Source organism: Pseudophryne corroboree, chromosome 7, assembly GCF_028390025.1.
Source record: "Pseudophryne corroboree isolate aPseCor3 chromosome 7, aPseCor3.hap2, whole genome shotgun sequence".
Taxonomy (NCBI): Eukaryota; Metazoa; Chordata; class Amphibia; order Anura; family Myobatrachidae; genus Pseudophryne; species Pseudophryne corroboree.
Genome location: NC_086450.1, coordinates 442887315 through 442914910, shown reverse-complemented (window position 1 = coordinate 442914910; position 27596 = coordinate 442887315). Strand labels below are relative to the sequence as shown.

Here is a 27596-nt window from a genome sequence, read left to right as displayed (position 1 = left end):
TATATGTTAGATTAATACATCTGTAGGATATAATGTTACCATGTTCTCGGAGAGGAGTGCATTGTAGATGCCAAAAAGATAATTAACAGGTACGATAAATATTTATGTTGGTGCAATCTGACTACATAAATCTGTATTGTTGATTTACACAAGGACATGTGAAATACACGTAAATCGCCCTAAGTTATACTAAACTGCCAGACGTATCCAGCCGTCACACAGAAGGCAGATGGGAACACAACAATGAACACTGGACCTGGTGCCCAGCAGCTGGATCTGCCTTGTATAACTGGGTTTATATTTTGAAGCAGGCCTGGCCAAACTTTGGCTCTCCAGCTGCTGGCCAACCTGTAGCTATCCCAGCATGCCCTGCCAAAGTTTTAGCATTTCCTAATAGCATAACTATGGCAGGGCATGCTGAGACTTGTAGTTTCATCACAGCTGGAGAGCTACAGGTTGGCCAGGCCTCTATTGAAGGCTTCTCTGCATACAGAAAACAGGCATTTTGTTTTAAGTCCTATGAATAAAATAACACTCCAAACGTCAATGGAACAGACAAATCAAATGACACCAAGGAAGGGTTTTAAATACTGCATATATTTTAAAATAGCTTAAAAATTATTTTACACCATACAAAAATAGTCTCAGAACTTTGCAGATTGTCACAGCTGAAACATGAGGAATCAAAGAGTAGGATTTGTGCTGATCTCTGGAACTTTAAAAAAAAACCTGATTTAGACGGCAGATGAGACAATCTCTCACAAGCTGCGTCCTCTGCCCCATATGCACAATACAGTTTCCCATAATGCACAGCAGGACGCCCCAGGAATGTTTCTTAGCCATCATGGATTTTAGATATGGTTACAGACAATATGGCCGACTGGTCACCTGACAGCAATGGTATTAATTCCCATAGAAAAACACTGTAAAAGCCGACACACTGGACTGTATAGAATTGCTATCATAACCGTACCAGTAGTTACCTCTGGAAAGGATTTTTCACTTACATATATGATATGGGGAGATACAGCCATGTGCAAGAGATTAGCTGACAACCCTGCTTATAAAGAGCACCCACCACCTAGGCACAGCAGCCATTTTGTGGTAAACGGAATATCGTTAGTTCCTGTTGATTTGCTAGGCTGCATTCTCATGACTACTGCCTACAAAATGGCTGCCTCACTGTGCGTCGGTGATGGCTGCACATTAATGTACAGCTACAGTGCTGCCACTGGTCACAGATCATGTAAAATACACCAAACATGGTTTCAATGTCGAAACTAAGGGTTAACCGACGAGCTGCCAGTCCGAACCTAGGTTTCCACATCTGTTCTAGAGCATTTTTTGTTATTCACATTTTTAATTATATATATTTTTTTTCTTTCCAGCATTTAACAAAATTGGAGGCTACCAAAATCTGCAAAAAGCGTACGCCGCGGCCATACCGGCTCTCATTGTCCCCAACACCACATGCCACCTACCACGCTCCGATGCCATGCACCTATTCCGTGATGCGGTCTCTGGGGATCTACCTTGGCCAGGCATGACCTTTGGCCTAACCATACTTGCGGCCTGGTACTGGTGCACGGACCAGGTAATTATCACTGTCAGAACAGATTGCACAAGCTGACCGAAGGCGATAACAGAATTCAGCTTGGCGAGTTGGGGTCCAGTGGCCTTTATATACATATTCCTGTCACAGAGGAATCTGACACTTACTTTAATATTCTCTCCCCTTAAAGTGCACAAGTATTAATACAGAAAGCAGCACTTAAAAAAAAAAAAAAAGATTAATCAATGGACATTAATGATAGGGCTATAAACTGATGCCATGATGGGTTGGAAGCTCTGTAAAAATACATGCTTGTTTTTCTGTATTATTAAATTCTTCCTACAGCTAACATCCTGGCACTGCATGTGTGTCATGAGGGAATCTTTTTTTGTAGACGCACACTGCACTTCCTGTCCTTGCTGAACAGGAATTCCTAGGATATTGCAGACACATCAGGTGCGAAAGATGATAGAGAACATTACCTCATACGTGGCTATCTAACAAGAGAAACCACAATTTTAACCACCTGCAAGTCCTGCTATGGTATAGAAATGTGACTACAGACATTGGAATTCTGCTTGATGCTATTCATCTTTTTAAAGACTTTTTTTTTCTCCCCAAAAAGAATTTTGGCAACAGTCCAACTATACCTGTAGGTCCAATGCCATATATACAAATGGTATACGTTTAATTGCCGGCTGTCAGGATAAATCATACTGAATTCATACAAATAAAGGCCTGACTGCAGGCTGCTTATATTACTGTACAGTGTATCCAACGTCTATACACACAGTGCAGGCCGCCATGTTGTGCGCCAAACCAATATTCACCAAAAAGTAGGCTTGCCATAATATCCTTATGATGTACACAGGTTCTGTGACTGGATAAAGCCAGGTAAGACTGAAGTCTTGAAGTCACACAGCCACAGAACCTGTATAAATCCATGAATATCCCTGTTAGGGATATTATAGTAACCCTACCAGAAAGGCACTTTCTTTCCTAGTGAATTGACAACCTGAATAATGGTTGAGCCCATACTATAGGTGCCCCATCTGAGTGTAGGAAGACCATTAAGATCCTGCCCTGCAGAACATAGATGGCACCACAATGAATTAGGGATTTCTTAAATGGCAACTGTACCCCTGGTACTAGTACCTAATGACTAGTCTAATATATACATACACACATATCTACATAAAGTTACATATTCACATACATACAAATTGCAGCAAGTTGGATAACTAGGGTAAACAATTCCAAAAGCACCAGGCTGGGCTAAAATGAAAATGAAGAGAAGCTTACAGGACATCGGTGTAATGGTTAAAGCACTGCGGCCTATGCTGGCGCTACATAAATGACTGATAATAACCGCAGTGGCTTCCCAGACAGATATTCTGATCACAAGCCACAAAGAAAAACATGAAGCGCCAGTTTAGAACACAAAAAGGGCTAGCGCTATCTATATAGGAGGAGACTGGAATGCCTGGATCCACATTAGGGAAACTGGCGGACGCTCAGCACCGGTTTCACTACACCAGAATGAGAAGTAAAATCATAACTTATCATTAACGAAGCTCCTCGATAAATGACACGGTTCAAGTAACAATGTAAACAGGTAGGGCGGAAGCGCAGTAAACGCAGACCCCGCAGCCCAGGCAGAGACGGACCACATGAAAAGCTCAGTTCCCCAATAGACATCGGCAACACCTCACCAAGCACATACATATCTGGCGCATTTAGCCGCCTCTGTGGCAAGAAAAGCAGCACATTTCCGGTGGCGTGTCCTGGATCAGAGGATCATGGTAGACCACAGTAAGGGTTCTCCAACTGCTGGGCTTACATTACAGTACATCCATCTGCACAGAACATCTGGGCATGCCCGTAGTGTGGTGGAACCCGTGCCCCCTCAGTACAGGGCTTCACAGAGGAACATTTCTGCACGGAGAACTTAAGGACCTGTCCCCCCACAACTTATTTAAAGGTCCTTGTGTCCAGGGGGGATGTGTCCTTTCCTCCTGGAGTCCAGGCTGGCAGCTCCGATCTTGCTCTTGAGGTGTTTCGCCTGGGACAGCTTAGAATAGGGAATCCCAAATGGAGTGTGCGGATTGTCGGGCGTTACTGGGCTCTGAGGAGTGGGACTCGTATAGCTGCCTCCATAGTCCTTGCTGGTCCACAATCGGGTTCTTGCCCCTGGGGAATCTGGCTTCCTGTGGACCTGATGGTATGCACCCTCCATGCTCTCCTTTTTGCCTCTTCCCTTGCCTATGTCCCTGGGGCCAGGATGGGACTGGAACCGGTCATATCCTCCAGCTGTCCCGTTAGGACTGTACTGAAACAGCGGGTTCCCCTTGAAGAGCAGGAAGAGAAGGATAGGATGTTAGTATGTGCCAGGTGTTAACCTTTAATTGCCAGCAAGGCCAATATTAGTCAGTAGGCGCCCAGAAATAAAACCCCAACAAGGCATGCAGTGTTACTATGAAAGAAAGCAAAGCGCACTGGCGTCAGCTACACATGGAGCCCCAGTGTCCTCCCCTGGCATGTCAATGGTGAGCAGGTGGCCACACGCTGCCTCTACCTGCTTCAAAGTGCTCACCTGGGACATCGACTAAAAAGAAACACATGCAGCAAGATTGTACTGGAGATCTATTGCACAATGAAGCTCTGAATAATGCAGCGTTCGTGCCCAGAACAACACAACAACTACAGAACAATGCAGGAGCACAATCAGGTTGTGTACTCACTTCTGGTGGACAAACTTTGGTTTCTGAGATGCTTTTAATCTATTCACTCTGTGCTGTTTGCACTGAAGGGTTTTGTGTCTCAATATTATTATACTCGACCTACTGCACTTATTTTTGCAGCTGCTTGTAATTTCTATATAGCCACTAGGGGGCAGCCCGTGCACACAGCCCAGTGAAGAGCAGCGTTGCTAGTTTCGGAGATGTTTCCAGGTCTGTTATTGCTATATAAATCAGTCATATTCCTATTGTAAGCCTCAGACTACCTGGTACATGTAGTGCCCAGCAAGCCTAAGTCACACTGGAGGGGTCATAAGGTCACTGTAATGCTTGCTCTACACAAAGCCTGATAATGTGGCTCTTCATCAGGAGCCACCCACTAATCTCCTCTTCTCTCTCATCAGGTCATCGTGCAGAGGTCACTCTCCGCCAAGAACCTAAGCCACGCCAAGGCCGGATCCATCCTCGCCAGCTATCTCAAAATGTTACCCATGATCTTCATCGTCATGCCAGGGATGATCAGCCGGGCTCTCTATCCAGGTTAGGAGGGCCACTAATGTAATGCTGCTATGGGGAGTGACGGTAATAGATCTCTAGGTTTCTTTAGGACAGTCCACACATTGACCTTTGACCCTCATGTATTCTATTCCACGTGCTTGTAACTGCAGTGTTGCCGAGCACATTGAAAGCTGTTGTGGGACAACAGCTGTATTGTAACTACGGGGGGAGATGTACTAAGCAGTGATAAAAGAGAAGTAAACCAGTGGAGAAGTTGCCCATGGCAACCAATCAGCTGCTCTGTATACTTTTATAGTATGCAAATTATAAATGTTACGCTGATTGGTTGACATGGGCAACTTCTCCACTGACTCACTTCTCCGTTTTTATCACCGCTTAGTACATCTCCCCCTCAGAGGGATACTACAAGTAACCAACGAATTCCTTGGTTACAAGCAGGCACGTTACTATACAGTAAATTGGGAGGGGGGGGTTATCCTATTAGCTGCAGTCATTTTTCTCACAAAAAAATGAATAAATGGGCTTTATCCGGATTTATTTTTAATATGATCATTATCGGGCAATGCAATAATAGTACGTATTTTATTTCTTGAGAAAAATTACCCGTTTTCACATGAAAACACATCTGCGGACCTATGTGTTTTCCCGGCAGTGATCGCGGAAAATATATATATATATACTTATCGGTGATTGGGTTTCAAAATGCCAGTAAGTGCCACATCGCGGCTAGTAGGAAAGCCCCGGGTAAGTTAATACGCCACTGATTGGATACTGCCTCAAGTGTCTATGCGAGTCGCAGTAATCTGAGGGGACGTCTAATATCTGTGATAATGTAGAGTGGCGGATGCGTCATTACTTATACATCTTTACCTGATGAAACCACAAGTCACAGTAAATACGGAGATTATATACGGTGAATGCATGTGTGCACAGTGACAGAGAGAAGCAGGCGCACTCTACTCTAGTACCATTAGAAGAGTGCACTTTGGTCATGTAACACTGCATACTGTATAAATGTTACTCGTGTTCTCACAAGTCACAGGATTTCTACAATATACTTTATACTGAGCAGAGAGCTTTACGGACATTTCAATATCTTTTCATCTATGTTAAGTGCATGTATTTAATAACACTTACAAGCCGTGCTGACTGGGATCATTACAATATTACACGTAAGAACACTGAAGAAAACTCTAAAGATCATTTATTAGTGGCCAGAATTAAACCTCCACTATTCAGAGCCGTCTTTAGTTTGATCTAACACTGAGAAAAAATGATTAACAAGACTGAATTGTAATGACTGATTACCTGTATTGTTATTACACAGGGCCACACAGGTACGAAGTCAGGATAGTTGGTATTTAGACGGACGGGATTCCGGTGCTCAAAATACAGACGCCGGAATCCCGTCCGCAGAAGGACAATCAGCGTAGAAATACAGACATGACTCAGGATCTCAGCGTCTAAATACCGACCTGAATCCCAATCCTACTGTCAGCGGGATGCTATCGCATCCTGCCGCGGGTGAGTATTAGGGTTAGCCATTACAAGGAGGGTTAGGGTTTAGGGATGGGAAGATTAGGGTTAGGTACCGGGGAGGGAGGGTTAGGCACCCAGCGGGGCGGGCTAGGTTTAGGCAGGGGGGGGAGGGAGAGTTAGGGTTAGGCACCCAGGGGTGAGGGTTAGGCAGTAGGGAAGGGAGGGTTAGGTTTAGGCAGCGGGGAAGGGAGCGTTAGGTTTATGCAGTGGGGAAGGGAGGGTTAGGGTTAGGCACCCAGGGGGGAGGGTTAGGGACCAAGCGGAGAGGGTTAGGCACCCTCAAGAGAGTGTTAGGGTAGGGAAAAGGTGAGGGTTAGGGAGCTTAATGGGGGGCTGTCGGGATTCTGAGGGACGGGATGCCGCTGTCGGCATACTGACAGCCGGCATCCCGTCCATGGGCAAATCATACCGATCCCGTTACACAAATGATAACTCAGCAATGAGATCACCTACAGACGGCTGTGAATACGGGAAGTGTAATTATGGCCACCCATATGCCTCTGCTCTCTCCATACGCAACACCCTCAGCCCCTGCCAGTCTTACTCATGTTATAAGCCTGCTACAATATCCTGGTTGGCAAGGTGAGGGCATGTGGTCACTGTGGAGGGTTGGCAGGGTGCGATGTCAGTGGTGGAGTGGCCCCTACATGTGGCAGAGGTAACAAACCTTGAGCACTCTGAAACAAAGATATGTCATTCTAACCGTAATCTTAAGTAATGCTGATAAAACAATTGCTTATTTATGAGACAGTTCTTTACATCCTCCAAACAACTGTGTAAGTCAAAGAAACCACAATCTAGTCAGGGTAATTGCTGAGGCGCCACCAGGCAGCTCTGCCAGCGCTTTACACCACTTCCAACATGGCAAGAATTAACAAAATAAATCCTGGCAACGTGCAAAAGCAAGCATAAACAGGCCCTGGCTCAATTACACATAAAAGACAGGCAGAAGTGTAAGAAATGGTATGCCACTGTAAACATCCCTGATGAGAACGCCGTGTAGAGCCCATGGGTGATAAGGACAAATGTTTAATACTAAAAATTGAAGTTGAACACGACCACTAATCATTTTTACGCTGACTGACATTCAGAAGACCAGGCTGAAATGCTACCATGCTCTATTAACCAAAATATTGCATTCTGGGAAATGTAGTTCAAAGCCTGCCCATGCTGTATAATCCAGCTTTTGTTGTAGCTGCATTAAGGGGTCGGTTACCAGAAAAAGCCACAGAGATCACCTTGAATGCGATGACTGCCTACACATGGTTTTATGCTGAAGAGTCTAAGAAAAAAAACACATACTGAATAATAGGCAGCCATTTTGTTTGTGGTCTTAAACCTCTTCTCACACAATTAAGTAGAGTAATAATACTTTGAGTATATAATGTAGCAATGCTGTGTACTAGAGATGAATGCAACCCTATAACCGAGTAGAATGTGGTCCCCTTACTTTAATTACTTAATTAGAAATGTTCAGCAAATCAGAGGTGGAAGTTGGTCAGTAAACCTAATTTCCATAATGTCACCTATACAAAGTGGAGGGAACCATTTTGTATGTTGAACCAGGCTTTGGCCCATCAAGTAATAAATAGGAAAGTAGTGCATGTGACCCATACATTTACTTCTGAGTTGAGCGGAGAGTCGCCATTCTCACATATATTATTTTAGTTAACAAAATGTCCGTCTCCTTTGCAACTTGACCATTAGTGGGAATCACTGTTTTGCTTGCTATGTCAGCCATATTAAATAAAAGCTGCAATTGGTTTTAGACCATCTGATCACTGTCCTATTACATAGCATAGTTTACAAAATGAAAGGGAACATGACTGGTAGATGAGGTTATAATCCAACGTGAACATGGCACCATATTATTAAGCCCTTGGTCGCTATTGGAACAGTGGTCACACTGTATGTGTAACACTGCTTACCATTAACAGTTTTGTGAGGTAACAGGGCAGGCCCTCTTAGAGCTGCTGCAACAACAACAATACTGCAATTCTCCATTGTTACACCATATAGCCTGAAAGTCTCTCAAAACCTGTAGTTGGTTTGTCAACAAACCCAAGAACAGCATTTGTTACAAGCCTTCATTTTTTCTTAGCTGCCTTGACTAGGGCCAGAGCACCTATTGTGCTCAGCAGCTGGTTACACACAGACGTGTAGGGGGCTGGAAAGCAATAGCCTGTCAGAGCCAATCAGAGCATTGAATAGTAACAGCTGCACAAAGTATTTCAGTTTAGCCAGCTCCTGCACGCCCATGTGCAAGTAGATACAGACCGGGGTGGTCAACATGTAGCCTATCCGGGCAATGTTCAGGACGGAGAAGGTGATTGGATGATCATGCCAAACTGGTACCGGAAAGGTCATGGTGTAAAATCCACAACTACAGTACATATATTCGAAATACAAATCAAGCGTCAAATTATTATTTATTTATAGCTCTCAAATTCACTTTTCATGTCAGTTTGTGGCAGATCACTTTCGCTGATATCAATACACACCTGAGGAGGTTCCAAGGCATAGATCCGGTCTGTCCCTTGCATTTGGTGGCCAGAGGATAGAACACGGTTCAGCTCCTCCTCTAGCGTGTTCCTCCTTTTGCCATTTTCAGCGGCTCTCCTTTCCATTAAGGGCTGAGAGGAGCTGACGGGGCTCAGGAAGCTTCCTCTGCTTATGTAACCATCACTAAGCTTCCTGCGAGGAGGAGGGCGATCCCCGTTGGGAATACGGTCCGAACTCCTCCTGTGCACAGATGAGGATGGGTAGTACTCCTCAGACATGGAGGAGGCATTGGATGGGGGTAGAGAACCAGAACCACTGGAAGAATATTCTCCAGCACACAACTGATAAACGTCAGCACTGTCTTCCTCCTGATCATGGTCTGTATGTTCAGTCTCAATCAGAAGGTCAATATCCTCCGCATCTCTTCCCTCGGCGTCCACCCCGTTGACAGATGGCACCGTGAGTTCTCCTGTCGGTGAACTGGACATGCTAGATTTGGTATTCAGGGTGTTCTTCAAGGTAATGAAGTCGGTGACTGGCACTGTTCTTGGCTTTGGCACCGGAGGTGGCTTACCATCAGCTGCTCCCGGACCTTTGTTTTTGGACACAAGGTGATGACTCCCAGCCAGTTCGGCAAAGCCTTCTATGGGCTTTTGTGCAGAATCGTAACTTGTATGCTGAGGTTCTAAATCATTAATCACGTTGGGTGATTCTGCTGGCACGATGTCTGGACTTGGGATAGACTCCTGCCTGGAAGGGCTACCACAACTATTACTAGGTTCCAACCGCTCGTCTTGGCTGGCCTGCCTGGATAGGTTACCCTGGCTATTACTAGGTCCAGTCTGCACATCTTGGCTGGCTTGCCTTGATGGATTACCTTGGCTATTACTAGGACCAGACCCCTCGACTTGGCTGGTTTGCCTAGATGGGTTACCTTGGCTATTACTAGGACTAGAACCTGCATCTTGGCTGGCCTGTCTAGATGGGTTAGTATTGCTATGGCTACAAGTTGGGCTGTTCCGATTTTGCCTCAGTTCATTCTCCCTGCTCTGCTGCATATATTGCGCTGTTGCTTGGGAAGTGTCGCAAATCTTGATTCTGTTCATCTGTGAGAGCTGTGCATTCTTGATGCTGGGGTCAATGATATTAATATAACCTAAGATATCACTTCCTGGCTCTGGGTCAGGCTCCACCCATGTGGGCAGATAGTCAAACATGTTGGCTTTCTCCATATCTTGTAGTGCTGGGTGTATCTGGGGCTCATCCGTATGATGCTGTGAGGTCAGCCCTCTGGTCTTAGTGATGATTTTCTTGACAGCGCTGACTTCTGGTTTAGGATCCTTGCCCGACTCGCTGGCACTTTTGACAGTCACCAGGGCATATTTGGGGTTAAACATTTTCCGGGCTATTGCTTCTGTTATTGCAGCGGGTACAGGAGCGGGCAGTGCCACTGGTTCTGGTATTGGCTCATTATCCATTGGAACATTCTTAAGACTAACGCCCTTGGACAGCAGGTAGAGTTCCTGGAACTGCCGGTCAAAACTCTCCACTACTTGGCCAGAGAGCACGGTGATAAGATTTCGGTCAATCCTCGCTGCCGACCAGGTGAAGCTAAGATAAAAAGTAAAAACAAAATTTTTTAAAGTTTCTGAAAATTATTAACAAACATAAGTTCAGTAAAGAAAGCCCATCTAATAAAACAGAGCTAAATTAAAATCTGTCCTTCTGGTTTGTAAAATACTTTTAATAGTCATGGACTTCCCATATTTTGTTATCACCTCTCCAAGTTAAACTACCTTACTGTTTTGTACATGCAGAAGATGCCCAACTGTCCTTTTCTCATCATGGGCTGCCCATCTTGTTTGTTGCCACCTTTTCAAGTACCCTGCTGCTTTGTACATGCAGAAGATGCCTTACTGTCCCTTTCTCATCATGGGCTGCCCATCTTGTTTGTTGCCACCTTTTCAAGTACCCTGCTGCTTTGTACATGTAGAAGGTGCCTTACTGTCCCTTTCTCATCATGGGCTGCCCATCTTGTTTGTTGCCACCTCTCCAAGTACCCTGCTGCTTTGTACAAGTAGAAGGTGCCTTACTGTCCCTTTCTCATCATGGGCTGCCCATCTTGTTTGTTGCCACCGTTTCAAGTACCCTTTTGCGTTGTACATGCAGAAGATGACTTACTTTCCCTTTCTCATCCTGGGCTGCCCATCTTGTTTGTTGCCACCTCTCCAAGTACCCTGCTGCTTTGTACTTGTAGAAGATGCCTTACTGTCCCTTTCTCATCATGGGCTGCCCATCTTGTTTGTTGCCACCTTTCCAAGTACCTTTCTGCTTTGTACATGTACAAAATGCCGTACCGTCCCTTTCTCATTATGGGCTGCTCATCTTGTTTGTCGCCACCTTTCCAAGTACTCTGTTGCTTTGTACGTTATTGATAGCTAATTGAACTTTACAAGTCCTGGGCTACCCATCTTGTATGTTGCCACCTTTCCTATGTGAATTATCATGATACTCCAATACGTACAGTGCTACAACCTTCCAAGTGGGGCACCAGTCACAGTGAATTTACCTGTAAGATCCACAAACAGCTTTGTCTCCGTCCACAAATATGAACTTCTGCCCTAGAGATCCCTTGAACTTGGTTGAGAAACGGGTATAAAACTCTGCGCCTCCAACACTACGGACCCGGAGGTTCTGCAAAACAACCAAGGGGACCAGATCAGTGCTTGGACCCAATGTAGTAAGACAGTGACAGGATTATTGTATACAACGGAAGATGCAAGATAAAGTGACTATATATACATTGACATTCTGTGCATAGTCCACAAATTAATTATTATATATCCTGCAATTACCTGGAAATTAAAAAAAAAAAAAAAAAACCTGGGGACTTTTGTGGTTGCATGCAACAGGAGAACATCTAATTACAGATCTAAATATACGTAGAACATCCGCTCTCATCCCACCCACCTACTATCCTGATGCAGGTAGGACCTATGAGTCACACCGAGACAGAATACGTTACTGAAAGCACACAAATGATACCAGGCTTCATCATGAAACACAGGAGATCTATTTACACAGGAGGCTGCAACAAGATGCCATGTGACAGTAACTTGCCCCTTTTGCAGTCCAGTCCTTTATGTTAAAACAATGGCGGGGGACACATGGAGGTTTGTTATTTTAACGCGCGGAGGTTTAATATGGTATTGTGAAAATATGTAACCTGACCTGAATCCGTGCATCCCTGTGCGACTGGGTGTCCCCTGTGGCTACACAGTGTTATTATTAATTATTGTGAGCAGGGAGATGTCATGAACGCCTCCCAGGCCCTAAACCCAAACTGAGCAGGAAGACGCAACAAGTATTTGGGGGGGAGGAGGTAAACGTAATTTCTCTTAAGTAGGATGTACATTGTCGGCTGAACCTACAGTATAGTCGTCTCTGGCATGCAGCAAATGTCACAGCTCTTAGGGAACCCATTAACTGAAGATTGGGTCAGGCCACATAATGGTACTCATTTGTGACGCGGATGCGGGCCGTTGTGCAGCATGAAAACCTCAGTGGTGATGTCACATGGCCCAATTTGTGCTGGTGCCCCTAGGTTTCTGCCAAACCCGGAATAATGTGATACAACATGGCCGCACTTGCAGAATGAAAGAAGATGGATGATGTCAGTGGGAGGGGTTTGGGTGCAGCAAAAGGGTTTCTTGCTATGTATAGAAAATGTCTGCACGGTTACGTTTTCCACATCTAGAGAGGGTTTTATTATATTGCTTGTTTCTTTGGTCTACTGCTATGTATATTATATTGGTGCAAACAAAGGTGTGTATTTCTAACTACACCAATCCCACTGAAAGGTGATTTACTGCAGGGAAAGCAGTCGCCCGTCACTATTCCGTGTTCTTCAGTTTTTCATTATGATCCTAACAGACCAGAAACATCTGAGACAGATTCTGCATAATCGGGATGTGGTCATTAGGTCAACCACTATTGGTCAACGTGCATTAGGATGACAGGGTCACTAGGTCGACATGGAAAAAGGCCGACATGCGTTTTTTCTCATTTTCTTTTCATTTTTTTAAACTTCGTCATACTTTACGGTCCACGCGGACTACGATTGGGAATAGTAATCTGTGCCGAACGCGCATGGCGAGGGGACACAGTGCACTAATTGGGGTTCCCCGTCACTTTACGAAGAAAACGACACCAAAAAAAGTTCTCTCAAAAAAACTAATGTCGACGTTTTTCCATGTGACCTTGTTCACGTCGACCTCATGACTGTGTCAACCTATTTCAGGCGTCGACAAATAGTGGTCGACCGAATGACCCATACCCGCATTATCTTTGTTACATATCATTCAGCATGGAGCAATCCAAGCCCTATGGAATCACAAGGAAATCCAAAAATGATTGCGCCTAAAGGGCCCCATACACTAATGCGACGTCGGACCCTCATGTCGCAGGCGATCACCCCGGCAGCCTCCCAGGCGGCACGATCGCATAAGATACATCGCATGCGGCCCTTTTGCTTACAATGTATCTTGTGCGATCCCAGCCATGCCTGCGGGGTCCGAAATGTCGCTAGTGCAGCACGGCCAATCTAGGGGGTCCGATCCGATGCTCACGGGAACGCGGATCGGATCGGATGTAAAACACATCCGAAATGCCAGATTTCATCCGATATATCGGCCCGAATGGACGAAATCGGGCATTATCGTTCTAGTGTATGGGGCGCTTAAGTTAGTATCCTAGAGACCCGATGAGGATATCCTGAATTTCTGGCATGCTAGGGGTGAACTGTTTGAGAAAACTTTATTTAGTTTCTCACAATGAACCCGCTCCCAATTGTGTACTTGCTGGAATGGCTCCTTAGTCTTTGCCCCTAGCGTGGTTACAGCTCACAAAGGCAGATAGCCTAATAGTACGATTTCAGACAATAAAAAGTGCTTTGTGGAGGGATCTGTGAGAATGCCCCCCCTCCCCCTCCTCCCCCCCTGCTGGTTACACACTGTTTTTCTTGCAGCCTAATCCGCATTCTATACATCGCACAGCCCACACCCTGCCTCCTGGACAAAAACTTTCCTATAAATGTTCCTTCTGGTGGGGACTTGCCAGACGCACTGAAAACTTCTCTTTGATACATTGTAAAATAAGAATTTACTTACCGATAATTCTATTTCTCGTAGTCCGTAGTGGATGCTGGGGACTCCGTCAGGACCATGGGGATTAGCGGGCTCCGCAGGAGACAGGGCACATCTAAAAAAGCTTTTAGGTCACATGGTGTGTACTGGCTCCTCCCCCTATGACCCTCCTCCAAGCCTCAGTTAGGTACTGTGCCCGGACGAGCGTACACAATAAGGAAGGATCTTGAATCCCGGGTAAGACTCATACCAGCCACACCAATCACACCGTACAACTTGTGATCTGAACCCAGTTAACAGTATGATAACAAAATGAAGTAGCCTCTGAAAAGATGGCTCACAACAATAGTAATAACCCGATTTTTGTAACAATAACTATGTACAAGCATTGCAGACAATCCGCACTTGGGATGGGCGCCCAGCATCCACTACGGACTACGAGAAATAGAATTATCGGTAAGTAAATTCTTATTTTCTCTAACGTCCTAGTGGATGCTGGGGACTCCGTCAGGACCATGGGGATTATACCAAAGCTCCCAAACGGGCGGGAGAGTGCGGATGACTCTGCAGCACCGAATGAGAGAACTCCAGGTCCTCCTTAGCCAGAGTATCAAATTTGTAAAATTTTACAAACGTGTTCTCCCCTGACCACGTAGCTGCTCGGCAAAGTTGTAATGCCGAGACTCCTCGGGCAGCCGCCCAGGATGAGCCCCCTTCCTTGTGGAATGGGCATCTACATATTTCGGCTGTGGCAGGACTGCCACAGAATGTGCAAGCTGAATTGTACTACAAATCCAGCGTGCAATAGACTGCTTAGAAGCAGGAGCACCCAGCTTGTTGGGTGCATACAATATAAACAGCAAGTCAGACTTTCTGACTCCAGCCGTCCTAACTATATATATATATATATATATATATATATATATATATATATATATATATATATATATATATATATATATATATATATATATATATATTTTTAGGGCCCTGACAACGTCTAGTAACTTGGAGTCCTCCAAGTCCCTAGTAGCCGCAGGCACCACAACAGGTTGTTTCAGGTGAAAACGCTGACACCCCTTTAGGAAGAAACTGGAGACGAGTCCCAGTTCTGCCCTGTTCAAATGGAAAATTTTAATATGGGCTTTTGTAAGACAAAGCCGCCCATTCTGACAATCGCCTGGCCGAGGCCAGGGCTAACACATGGTCACTTCCCATGTGAGATATTGGTCAACAGCATGGTCACTTTCCATGTGAGATATTTCAAATCCACAGATTTGAGCTGTTCAAACCAATATGATTTTAAGAAATCCCAACACTATGTTGAAACCTCACGGTGCCCCTAGAGGCACAAAAAAAGCTGTATATGCAATACACCCTTTACAATCTGGACTTCAGGAACTGAAGTCAATTCTTTCTGGAAGAAAATCTACAGGGCCGAAATTTAAATGTTAATGAACCCCAATTTGAGGCCCAAAACACTCCTGTTTTCAGGAAGTGTAGAAATCGACCTAGTTGAATTTCCGTCGTGGAGCCTTCCTGGCCTCACCCACGCAACATATTTTCACCACATGTGGTGATGACGTTGTGCGGTCACCTCCTTCCTGGCTTTGACCAGGGTAGGTATGACCTCTTATGGAATGCCTTTTCCCTTCAGGATCCGGCATTCAACCGCCATGCCGTCAAACGCAGCCGCGGTAAGTCTTGGAATAGACATGGTACTTGCTGAAGCAAGTCCCTTCTTAGCTCCCCAGGCCCTTAGTCCTCTGTGAGCATTTCTTGAAGTTCCGGGTACCAAGTCCCTCTTGGCCAATCCGGAGCCACTAGTATAGTTCATACTCCTCTATGTCTTATAATTCTCAATACCTTGGTTATGAGAAACAGAGGAGGGAACACATACACTGACTGGTACACCCACGGTGTTACCAGAACATCCACAGCTATCGCCTGAAGGTCTCATGACCTGGCGGAATACCTGTCCCGTTTTTTGTTCGGGCGGGACGCCATCATGTCCACCTTTGGTCTTTGCCAACGGTCCACAATCATGTTGAAAAACTTCCCTATGAAGTTTCCACTCTCCCGGGTGGAGGTCATGCCTGCTGAGGAAGTCTGCTTCCCAGTCGTCCACTCCCGGAAAGAACACTGCTGACAGTGCTATCACATGATTTTCCGCCTACCGAAAAATCCTTGCAGTTTTGTCACTGCCCTCCTGCTTCTTGTGCCGCCCTTTCTGTTTACGTGGGCGACTGCCGTGATGTTATCCCACTGGATCAATACCGGCTGACCTTGAAGCAGAGGTCTAGCTAAGTTTAGAACATTATAAATTTGCTCTAAGCTTATTTATGCGGAGAGAATTCTCCAGACTTAATCACACTTCCCTGGAAATTTTTTCCCTGTGTGACTGTTCCCCAGCCTCTCAGGCTGGCCTCCGTGGTCACCGGCATCCAATCCTGAATGCCGAATTTGCGGCCCTCTAGAAGATGAGCACTCTGTAATCACCACAGGAGAGACACCCTTGTCCTTGGATATAGGGTTATCCGCTGATGCATCTGAGGATGCGATCCGGACCATTTGTCCAGCAGATCCCACTGAAGAGTTCTTGCGGGAAATCTGCCGAATGGAATTGCTTCGTAATAAGCCACCATTTTTACCAGGACTCTTGTGCAATGATGCACTGACACTTTTCCTGGTTTTAGGAGGATCCCGATTAGCTCGGATAACTCCCTGGCTTTCTCCACTGGGAGAAACACGTTTTTCTGGACTGTGTCCAGAATCATCCCTAGGAACAGTAGACGTGTCGTCGGAAAAAGCTGCGATTTTGGAATATTTAGAATCCCCTCGTGCTGTCGTAGAACTACTTAAGATAGTGCTACTCCGACCTCCAACTGTTCTCTGGACCTTGCCCTTATCAGGAAAGCGTCCATGTTTCTTTTAAGAAAAATCATCATTCCGGTCATTACCTTGGTAAAGACCCGGGGCGCCGTGGACAATCCAAACGGCCGCGTCTGAACCGATAGTGACAGTTCTGTACCAGGAACCTGAAGTACCCTTGGTGAGAAGGGCAAATTTGGACCTGTAGGTAAGCGTCCCTGATATCCAGTGACACCATATCGTCCCCTACTTCCTGGTTCGCTATCACTGCTCCGAGTGACTCCATCTTGATTTGAACGCTTGTATGTAAGTGTTCAAATATTTCAGATCTCACCGAGCCGGTTGGCTTCAGTACCACAATATAGTGTGGAATACTACCCCCTTCCTTGTTGTAAGAAGGGTACTTTGATTATCACCTGCTGGGAATACAGCCTGTGAATTGTGTGAGGGGGAGACGTCTCGAATTTCCAATGTACACCTGGGATATTACATGTAGGATCCCGGAGTTCCCTTGCGAGTGTTGCTGAAACTCTTGAGATGACCCCCTACCGCACCTGAGTCCGCTTGTACGGCCCCAGCGTTATGCTGCGGACTTGGCAGAAGCCGTGAGGAGCTTCTGTTCCTGGGAATGAGCTGCTTGCTGCAGTCTTCTTCCCTTTCCTCTACCCCTGGGCAGATATGACTGGCCTTTGCCCGCCTGCCCGTATGAGGACGAAAGGACTGAGACTGAAAGACTGTGTCCTTTTCTGCCAATATGTGACTCGGGGTAACAAAAGGTGGATTTTTCAGCTGTTGCCATGGCCACCAGATCCAATGGACCGCCCCTTTATACGGCAATACTTCCATATGCCGTCTGGAATCTGCCTCACCTGACCACTGTCGTGTCTTCGTCTGGCAGATATGTACATCACATTTACTCTTGATGCCAGAATGCAAATATGCCTCTGCGCATCACGCATATATAGAAATGCATCCTTAAAATACTCTATAGACAATAAAATCCTGTCCCTGTCAAGGGTATCAAAATTTTCAGTCAGGAAATCCGACCAAGCCCTCTCAGCGCTGCACATCCAGGCTGAGGCGATTGCTGGTCGTAGTATAACACCAGTATGTGTGTATATACTGTTATGATATTTTCCAGCTTCCTATCAGCTGGCTCCTTGAGGGTGGCCGTATCTGGAAACGGTAACGCCATGTTTTTTATAAGCGTGTGAGCGCCTTATCCACCCTAAGGTGTGTTTTCCAACTCGCCCTTACTTCTGGCGGGAAAAGGGTATACCGCCCATAACTTTCTATCGGAGGAACCCCACGTATCATCACACACTTCATTTAATTTATCTGATTCAGGCAAAACTACAAGTAGTTTATTCCCACCCTACAAAATACCCTTATTTGTGGTACTTGTGGTATCAGAAATATGTAACACCTCCTTCATTGCCCTTAACATGTAACTTGTGGCCCTAAAGGAAAAATACGTTTGTTTCTTCACCGTCGACACTGGGGTCAGTGTCCGTGTCTGTCGACCGACTGAGGTAAATGGGCGTTTTTACAAGCCCCTGACGGTGTCTGAGACGCCTGGACCGATACTAATTTGTCCGCCGGCTGTCTCATGTCGTCAACCGGCTTGCAGCGTGTTGACATTATCACGTAATTCCCTAAATAAGCCATCCATTCCGGTGTCGACTCCCTAGAGAGTGACATCACCATTACAGGCAATTTTCTCCGTCTCCTCACCAACATTTTCCTCATACATGTCGACACACACGTACCGACCTACTGCACACACACAGGGAATGCTCTGATAGAGGACAGGACCCACTAGCCCTTTGGGGAGACAGAGGGAGAGTTTGCCAGCACACACCAAAAGCGCCATAATGTATATAACAACCCTAGAAGGTGTTGTTTCTATATATATATATATATATATATATATATATATGCGCTCTTAATATATAATTATATCGCCAATTTATGCCCCCCTTCTCTTTAACCCTGTTTCTGTAGTGCAGGGGAGAGTGGGAGCCTTCCTCACCAGCGGAGCTGGTCAGGAAAATGGCGCTGAGGAGAATAAGCTCCGCCCCTTTTTCGGCGGGTTTTTCTCCCGGTTATTAGGAAAACTGGCCTGGGTTAAATACATACATATAGCCTTAATGGCTATATGTGATGTATTTATTTGCCTCTAAGGTAATCTATATTGCTGCCCAGGGCGCCCCCAGCAGCGCCCTGCACCCTCCGTGACCGAGATCAGTGAGCCGTGTAGCAACAATGGCGCACAGCTGCAGTGCTGTGCGCTACCTTCATGAAGACTGAGGAGTCTTCTGCCGCCTGTTTCCGGACCTCCGTTCTGCCGTTCTTCAGCGTCTGTAAGGGGGATCGGCGGCGCGGCTCCGGGACGAACCCCAGGCTGACCTGTGTTCCGACTCCCTCTGGAGCTCAGTGTCCAGTAGCCTAAAACTTCAATCCTCCTGCACGCAGGTGAGTTGCAAGTCTCTCCCCTAAGTCCCTCGTTGCAGTGATCCTGTCGCCAGCAGGAATCACTGATTAGAAACCTAAAAAAAAACTTTTCTAAACAGCTCTTTAAGAGAGCCACCTAGATTGCACCCTCTCGGACGGGCACAAAAACCTAACTGAGGCTTGGAGGAGGGTCATAGGGGGAGGAGCCAGTACACACCATGTGACCTAAAAGCTTTTTTAGATGTGCCCTGTCTCCTGCGGAGCCCGCTAATCCCCATGGTCCTGACGGAGTCCCCAGCATCCACTAGGACGTTAGAGAAAATAAGAATTTACTTACCGATAATTCTATTTCTCGGAGTCCGTAGTGGATGCTGGGGTTCCTGAAAGGACCATGGGGAATAGCGGCTCCGCAGGAGACAGGGCACAAAAGTAAAGCTTTTACAGGTCAGGTGGTGTGTACTGGCTCCTCCCCCTATGACCCTCCTCCAGACTCCAGTTAGGTACTGTGCCCGGACGAGCGTACACAATAAGGGAGGATTTTGAATCCCGGGTAAGACTCATACCAGCCACACCAATCACACCGTACAACTTGTGATCTAAACCCAGTTAACAGTATGATAACAGAGGAGCCTCTGAAAGATGGCTTCCTAAACAATAACCCGAATTAGTTAACAATAACTATGTACAAGTATTGCAGATAATCCGCACTTGGGATGGGCGCCCAGCATCCACTACGGACTCCGAGAAATAGAATTATCGGTAAGTAAATTCTTATTTTCTCTATCGTCCTAAGTGGATGCTGGGGTTCCTGAAAGGACCATGGGGATTATACCAAAGCTCCCAAACGGGCGGGAGAGTGCGGATGACTCTGCAGCACCGAATGAGAGAACTCCAGGTCCTCCTTTGCCAGGGTATCAAATTTGTAAAAATTTACAAACGTGTTCTCCCCTGACCACGTAGCTGCTCGGCAGAGTAGTAATGCCGAGACCCCTCGGGCAGCCGCCCAAGATGAGCCCACCTTCCTTGCGGAATGGGCCTTAACAGATTTAGGCTGTGGCAGGCCTGCCACAGAATGTACAAGTTGAATTTTGTTACAAATCCAACGAGCAATCGACTGCTTAGAAGCAGGTGCACCCAACTTGTTGGGTGCATACAGTATAAACAGCGAGTCAGATTTTCTGACTCCAGCCGTCCTTTAAATGTATATTTTTAAGGCTCTGACAACGTCCAACAACTTGGAGTCCTTCAAGTCGTCTGTAGCCGCAGGCACTACAATAGGCTGGTTCAGGTGAAACGCTGATACCACCTTAGGGAGAAAATGCGGACGCGTCCGCAGCTCTGCCCTATGTCGAATGGAAAATTAAATAAGGGCTTTTATAAAACAAAGCCGCCAGTTCAGATACTCTCCCGGCCGAAGCCAGGGCCAGTAACATAGTCACTTTCCATGTGAGATATTTCAAATCCACCTTCTTTAGTGGTTCAAACCAATTTGATTTGAGGAAATCTAAAACTACATTTAGATCCCACGGTGCCACCTTAGGCACCACAGGAGGCTGTATATGCAGTACTCCTGTGATAAAAATCTGGACCTCAGGGACTGAGGCCAATTCTTTTTGGAAGAATATTGATAGGGCCGAAATTTGAACCTTAATAGATCCCAATTTGAGACCCATAGACAATCCTGATTGCAGGAAATGTAGGAAAACGACCCAGTTGAAATTCCTCCATCGGAGCACTCCGCTGCTCGCACCACGCAACATATTTTCGCCAAATACGGCGATAAAGCTTCGCGGTGACTTCCTTCCTTGCCTTTATCAAGGTAGGAATGACTTCTTCTGGAATGCCTTTTCCTTTTAGGATCTGGCATTCAACGCCATGCCGTCAAACGCAGCCGCGGTAAGTCTTGAAAAAGACAAGTACCCTGCTGAAGCAGGTCCCTTCTCAGAAGTAGAGGCCACGGATCGTCCGTGACCATCTCTTGAAGTTCCGGGTACCAAGTCCTTCTTGGCCAATCCGGAGCCACTAGTCTTACTCCACTTTGCCGTATAATCCTCAATACCTTTGGTATGAGAGGCAGAGGAGGAAACACATATACCGACTGGTACACCCAAGGTGTTACCAGCGCGTCCACAGCTATTGCCTGCGGATCTCTTGACCTGGCGCAATACCTGTCCAGTGTTTTGTTGAGGCGAGACGCCATCATGTCCACCATTGGTTTTACCCAACGGTTTAATAGCATGTGGAAAACTTCTGGATGAAGTCTCCACTCTCCCGGGTGAAGGTCGTGTCTGCTGAGGAAGTCTGCTTCCCAGTTGTCCACGCCCGGGATGAATACTGCTGACAGTGCTATCACGTGATTCTCCGCCCAGCGAAGGATCCTGGCAGCTTCTGCCATTGCCCTCCTGCTTCTTGTGCCGCCCTGTCTGTTTACATGGGCGACTGCCGTGATGTTGTCCGACTGGATCAACACCGGTCTTCCTTGAAGCAGAGGTTCCGCCTGGCTTAGAGCATTGTAGATTGCTCTTAGTTCCAGAATGCTTATGTGAAGAGACTTTTTCAGGCTCGACCACACTCCCTGGAAATTTCTTCCCTGTGTGACTGCTCCCCAGCCTCTCTGGCTGGCACCCGTGGTCACCAGGATCCAATCCTGCATGCCGAATCTGCGGCCCTCCAATAGATGAGCCTCCTGCAACCACCACAGAAAGGATACCCTTGTCCTCGGCGACAGGGTTATCCGCAGGTGCATCTGAAGATGCGACCCTGACCATTTGTCCAACAGATCCCTTTGCATGGAATCTGCCGAAAGGGATTGCTTCGTAAGAAGCTACCATTTTTTCCCAGGACTCTTGTGCATTGATGTACAGACACCTTTCCTGGTTTTAGGAGGTTCCTGACCAGGTCAGATAACTCCTTGGCTTTTTCTTCGGGAAGAAAAACCTTTTCTGAACTGTGTCCAGAATCATCCCCAGGAACAGCAGACGAGTTGTCGGCATTAATTGGGATTTTGGAATATTCAGAATCCATCCGTGCTGCTTTAGCACCTCTTGAGATAGTGCTAAACCCATCTCTAGCTGTTCTCTGGACCTTGCCCTTATTAGGAGATCGTCCAAGTATGGGATAATTAATACGCCTTTTCTTCGAAGAAGAAATATTATCTCGGCCATTACCTTTGTAAAGACCCGAGGTGCCGTGGACAAACCAAACGGCAGCGTCTGAAACTGATAGTGACAGTTTTGTACAACGAACCTGAGGTACCCCTGGTGTGAGGGGTAATTGGAACGTGGAGATACGCATCCTTGATGTCCAAGGATACCATAAAGTCCCCTTCTTCCAGGTTCGCTTATCACTGCTCTGAGTGACTCCATCTTGAACTTGAACTTCTTTATGTACAGGTTCAAGGACTTCAGATTTAGAATAGGCCTTACCGAGCCATCCGGCTTCGGTACCACAAAAAGAGTGGAATAATACCCCTTCCCTTGTTGTAGAAGAGGTACCTTGACTATCACCTGCTGAGAATACAGCTTGTGAATGGCTTCCAAAACCGTCTCCCTTTCTGAGGGGGACGTTGGTAAAGCAGACTTCAGGAAACGGCGAGGTGGCTCTGTCTCTAATTTCAACCTGTACCCCTGAGATATTATCTGCAGGATCCAGGGATTTACCTGCGAGTGAGCCCACTGCGCGCTGTAATTCTTGAGACGACCGCCTACCGCCCCCGAGTCCGCTTGCGAAGCCCCAGCGTCATGCTGAGGCTTTTGTAGAAGCCGGGGAGGGCTTCTGTTCCTGGGAAGGAGCTGCCTGTTGCTGTCTCTTCCCTCGTCCTCTGCCTCGTGGCAGATATGAATAGCCCTTTGCTCTCTTATTTTTAAAGGAACGAAAAGGCTGCGGTTGAAAGGTCGGTGCCTTTTTCTGTTGGGGAGTGACTTGAGGTAGAAAGGTGGATTTCCCGGCCGTAGCCGTGGCCACCAAATCCGATAGACCGACCCCAAATAACTCCTCTACGCATCGCCTGTCCACTGTCGTGTCCATAAAGCTCTTCTGGCCGAAATGGACATAGCACTTACCCGTGATGCCAGTGTGCAGATATCTCTCTGTGCATCACGCATATAAAGAAATGCATCCTTTATTTGTTCTAACGACAGTAAAATATTGTCCCTGTCCAGGGTATCAATATTTTCGATCAGGGACTCTGACCAAACTACCCCAGCACTGCACATCCAGGCAGTCGCAATAGCTGGTCGTAGTATAACACCTGCATGTGTGTATATACCTTTTTGGATATTTTCCATCCTCCTATCTGATGGATCTTTAAGTGCGGCCGTCTCAGGAGAGGGTAACGCCACTTGTTTTGATAAGCGTGTTAGCGCTTTGTCCACCCTAGGAGGTGTTTCCCAGCGCTCCCTAACCTCTAGCGGGAAAGGGTATAAAGCCAATAACTTCTTTGAAATTAGCAGTTTTTTATCGGGGCACCCCACGCTTCATCACACACGTCATTTAATTCTTCTGATTCGGTAAAAACTACTGGTAGTTTTTTCACACCCCACATAATACCCTGTTTAGTGGTACCTGTAGTATCAGCTAAATGTAACATCTCCTTTATTGCCAAAATCATATAACGTGTGGCCCTTTTGGAAAATACGGTTGATTCGTCACCTTCACTACCGGAATCAGTGCCTGTGTCTGGGTCTGTGTCGACCGACTGAGGCAAGGGGCGTTTTACAGCCCCTGACGGTGTTTGAGGCGCCTGGACAGGCACTAAGTGAGTGTCCGGCCGCCTCATGTCGGCAAACGACTGCTTAAGCGAGTTGACGCTATCCCGTAATTCCACAAATAAGGCATCCATTCTGGTGTCGACCCCCTAGAAGGTGACATCCTCATATTTGGCAATTGCTCCGCCTCCACACCAATAACGTCCTCATATATGTCGACACACACGTACCGACACACAGCAGACACACAGGGAATGCTCTATACGAAGACAGGACCCACTAGCCCTTTGGGGAGACAGAGGGAGAGTCTGCCAGCACACACCAAAAAGCGCTATATATGACAGGGATAGCCTTATGATTAAGTGCTCCCTTATAGCTGCTTTTATATTAATATATTGCCATTTATTTTGCCCCCCCTCTCTGTTATACCCTGTTTCTGTAGTGCAGTGCAGGGGAGAGACCTGGGAGCCTTCCTGACCAGCGGAGCTGTGACAGAAAATGGCGCCGTGTGCTGAGGAGATAGGCCCCGCCCCTTTTCCGGCGGGCTCGTCTCCCGCTATTTAGTACATTTAGGCAGGGGTAAATATCTCCATATAGCCTCTGGGGCTATATGTGAGGTATTTTTAGCCTTTTTAAAGGTTTACATTTGCCTCCCAGGGCGCCCCCCCCCAGCGCCCTGCACCCTCAGTGACTGCCGTGTGAAGTGTGCTGAGAGGAAAATGGCGCACAGCTGCAGTGCTGTGCGCTACCTTAAGAAGACTGCAGGAGTCTTCAGCCGCCGATTCTGGACCTCTTCTTGCTTCAGCATCTGTGAGGGGGCCGGCGGCGTGGCTCCGGTGACCATCCAGGCTGTACCTGTGATCGTCCCTCTGGAGCTTCATGTCCAGTAGCCAAGAAGCCAATCCATCCTGCACGCAGGTGAGTTCACTTCTTCTCCCCTCTGTCCCTCGTTGCAGTGATCCTGTTGCCAGCAGGAATCACTGTAAAATAAAAAACCTAAGCTAAACTCTCTAAGCAGCTCTTTATGAGAGCCACCTAGAATTGCACCCTTCTCGGCCGGGCACAAAAATCTAACTGGAGTCTGGAGGAGGGTCATAGGGGGAGGAGCCAGTACACACCACCTGACCTGTAAAAGCTTTACTTTTGTGCCCTGTCTCCTGCGGAGCCGCTATTCCCCATGGTCCTTTCAGGAACCCCAGCATCCACTTAGGACGATAGAGAAACATAGATTACTGACTGAGGGAATTTAGTTGCCGTTTTGTGTAAAATAATAAATACACTGAAGTAAAATCACAGCAGGGCTGTACACTCACAAGAAGTGGCAGCATTTAGGTCAGTGGTGGGAAGCAAGTCAGCCTCCGAACCCTCACCTGCGACCCCCAGGTCCCTCTGGTTTTATGGTCGGATCTGTTTGTAATACCTTGTGACACTTGTGTAGAAGAGGATGGAAATTGGGAAAACTTTACTATTAAAAAAAAACAAAAAACTATTAATTTTTATTCTAAAAAACAAAACAGAAACATCGGAGTCACTTTGTGATAGGGAAGGCCATCGTGGGTTACCCATCGCTAGTCACCATCGATGGTAACATTGATGTTTAACATCAGTGGTGCGAAACCATCTGCAAGGGAACCATCAATGGTTTCACCAACCAATACTTACTCCTGCTTTACCATTCAAAAGGTTGTGGGCCAATCAGAGCCCAGGGACTCAGTGACCCAATCAGTGCTTAAGGGGGCGGAGCTAAGCTCCACAGGCCGCCACCTTTGAAAAAAAATAAAGAAAGAATTTGGTGCTTCTGTACCATTGATGGTGAGAAACCATCTGGTTCTCCCCCCATCAATGGTAAAAGTATTCTACATTGGGCATAGACCATCGATGATTGTAAAACATTGACGGTCGACGACCACCCCTACTTTGCGGATGGCTGCTCGATCGTTCCGCTCCTCCTCGCCTCACCATCGTGCTGAACTTGGTGGCGGGGAAGGGGCAGCCTGTATGAGGCATCATCACACTGTCACTTAGCCTACCTGACCAATCAACAGCGTCAGGTCAGTTTCACCTCCCAGTTGAGCAGTGACACTAATCAAGTACATTCAATAAAATGATAGGTAGAATCTGAACAGTTGCTACGGGCAACTTACACACTCGTCAGCTCTTTAGAGGGTTTGATACACCCAAAGGCTCAGACATGACAATAATAAGAGTGCCCTTCTGCCTGTGCATCCCACTCACTGCAGTACCTCAATAATGGGCGGCCGCCCTGATATTGCTAATAAACAGACAGTAACCCGCACTATCAACTGTGGAAAACCCACGTAAAAGTCACGAACAATCGATAGTTTTTCTGTAATCGTGTCCCGTCCCTAGTGTGAAATGCCGGTTAACATGTTATTACAGTTAAGTGTTTCTTTAATTAAATGCAGTTTTCATTTATTATGGAGATTAAGGAAGGTAATTCAATTCCGGGTGAATGTACGGCAGCCTGATCTCGCTGCCCCATAGGGTAACCAGCACTTTTGTGCGAATCTGGCATTCGGCCGGCCAGGCGGGTGAAGTGAGCGACTAATGTGATTAAGGCATTTCTCTAGTCCATAGCGGATTGGTTTGCAGTGAGATGCCTGTTGCGCTTCCGCCCATACGTCAGCTTTCATGCATGTCCTGCTTATCAGCCCCTGCGCACCAGCTGTCGCTCCGGCTACCTCTCCCACGTAATGGAATGCGGTGGCCTTGGTGTAATCAGGCGAGAGGGCGGTGCACAGATGTCAGCCAGATCCACCGGAGTTTGGGAACTTCCAAGTGCATTGAGTCGTCACCCTGACAACCCAGTATTTTTCTTTTACTGAGATACATATTTCCTTATATCACAGACCTACTGATAGCATTTACCCATGGCTACATACTGTACATTATTCAGGAACTTACCAAAAGGCAAGATTAAAAGAGAAACACAAAATAATAAGGCACAGCACACTACCTGCCAGTAATAAACACTGCATTCATCAAAATGCTTTGGGAGAGTATGAAAGCCCGTTTAAATGGAAGATAATGTGTGTTATGGGTTCTGCAGACGATCCCATACCAACGCAGGATATATGGGATTGAACGTATCCATGTTATAGGGTTCACTCTAGCACCCTGCACCTGTTACAATCCTCTTTTCTGCCTGGGGTGTCGCTCTCTGCTCTGGTGCTTCTAGCACACTCTGGTCTGTATCCCAGAGAGTGTACAGACCAGAGTGTTCTAGAAACCAGAGCAGAGAGTGATCCCCCCAGGCAGGAAAGATGAACTGCACGGGTTGTAACAGGTGCAGGATACTATAATTAACACTACGGGCCTGATGCAATGAAGACCGAGTTGGCCGGAGGTGTGGGTTCCCGGCCAAACTCAGCCCCCCCCCCCCCTTTTTTTTTTTAAAGCGGCAATCATTTACAAGGCATGATTTTGCCTTGTAAATGATTGCCGCTTTAATAAAACGTTAGACTTCGGCTAGGAACCCACACCTCCAGCCAACTGGGGGCGTCATTACATCCGGCCCTACGTGTTATATAGCAGAATGGAAACGGCTGTT

At 46.7% G+C, this 27596-nt stretch overlaps 1 protein-coding gene across 1 annotated transcript in view; it reads right to left on the bottom strand.

Annotated features, from left to right (window-relative positions):
* Nucleotides 1-576: 576 nt before the first annotated feature.
* The window catches only part of FAM83G (family with sequence similarity 83 member G), an 81693-nt gene continuing 54673 nt past the window's right edge, over nucleotides 577-27596 (bottom strand). The window contains exons 3-5 of the mRNA XM_063934936.1: nucleotides 11420-11544; nucleotides 8850-10461; nucleotides 577-3899 (exon numbers count right to left, since the gene is read on the bottom strand). Of these exons, the coding sequence (XP_063791006.1) occupies nucleotides 3528-3899; nucleotides 8850-10461; nucleotides 11420-11544 (2109 nt within the window). The 3' untranslated portion in view covers nucleotides 577-3527. The remainder of the gene's footprint in view (nucleotides 3900-8849; nucleotides 10462-11419; nucleotides 11545-27596) is intronic.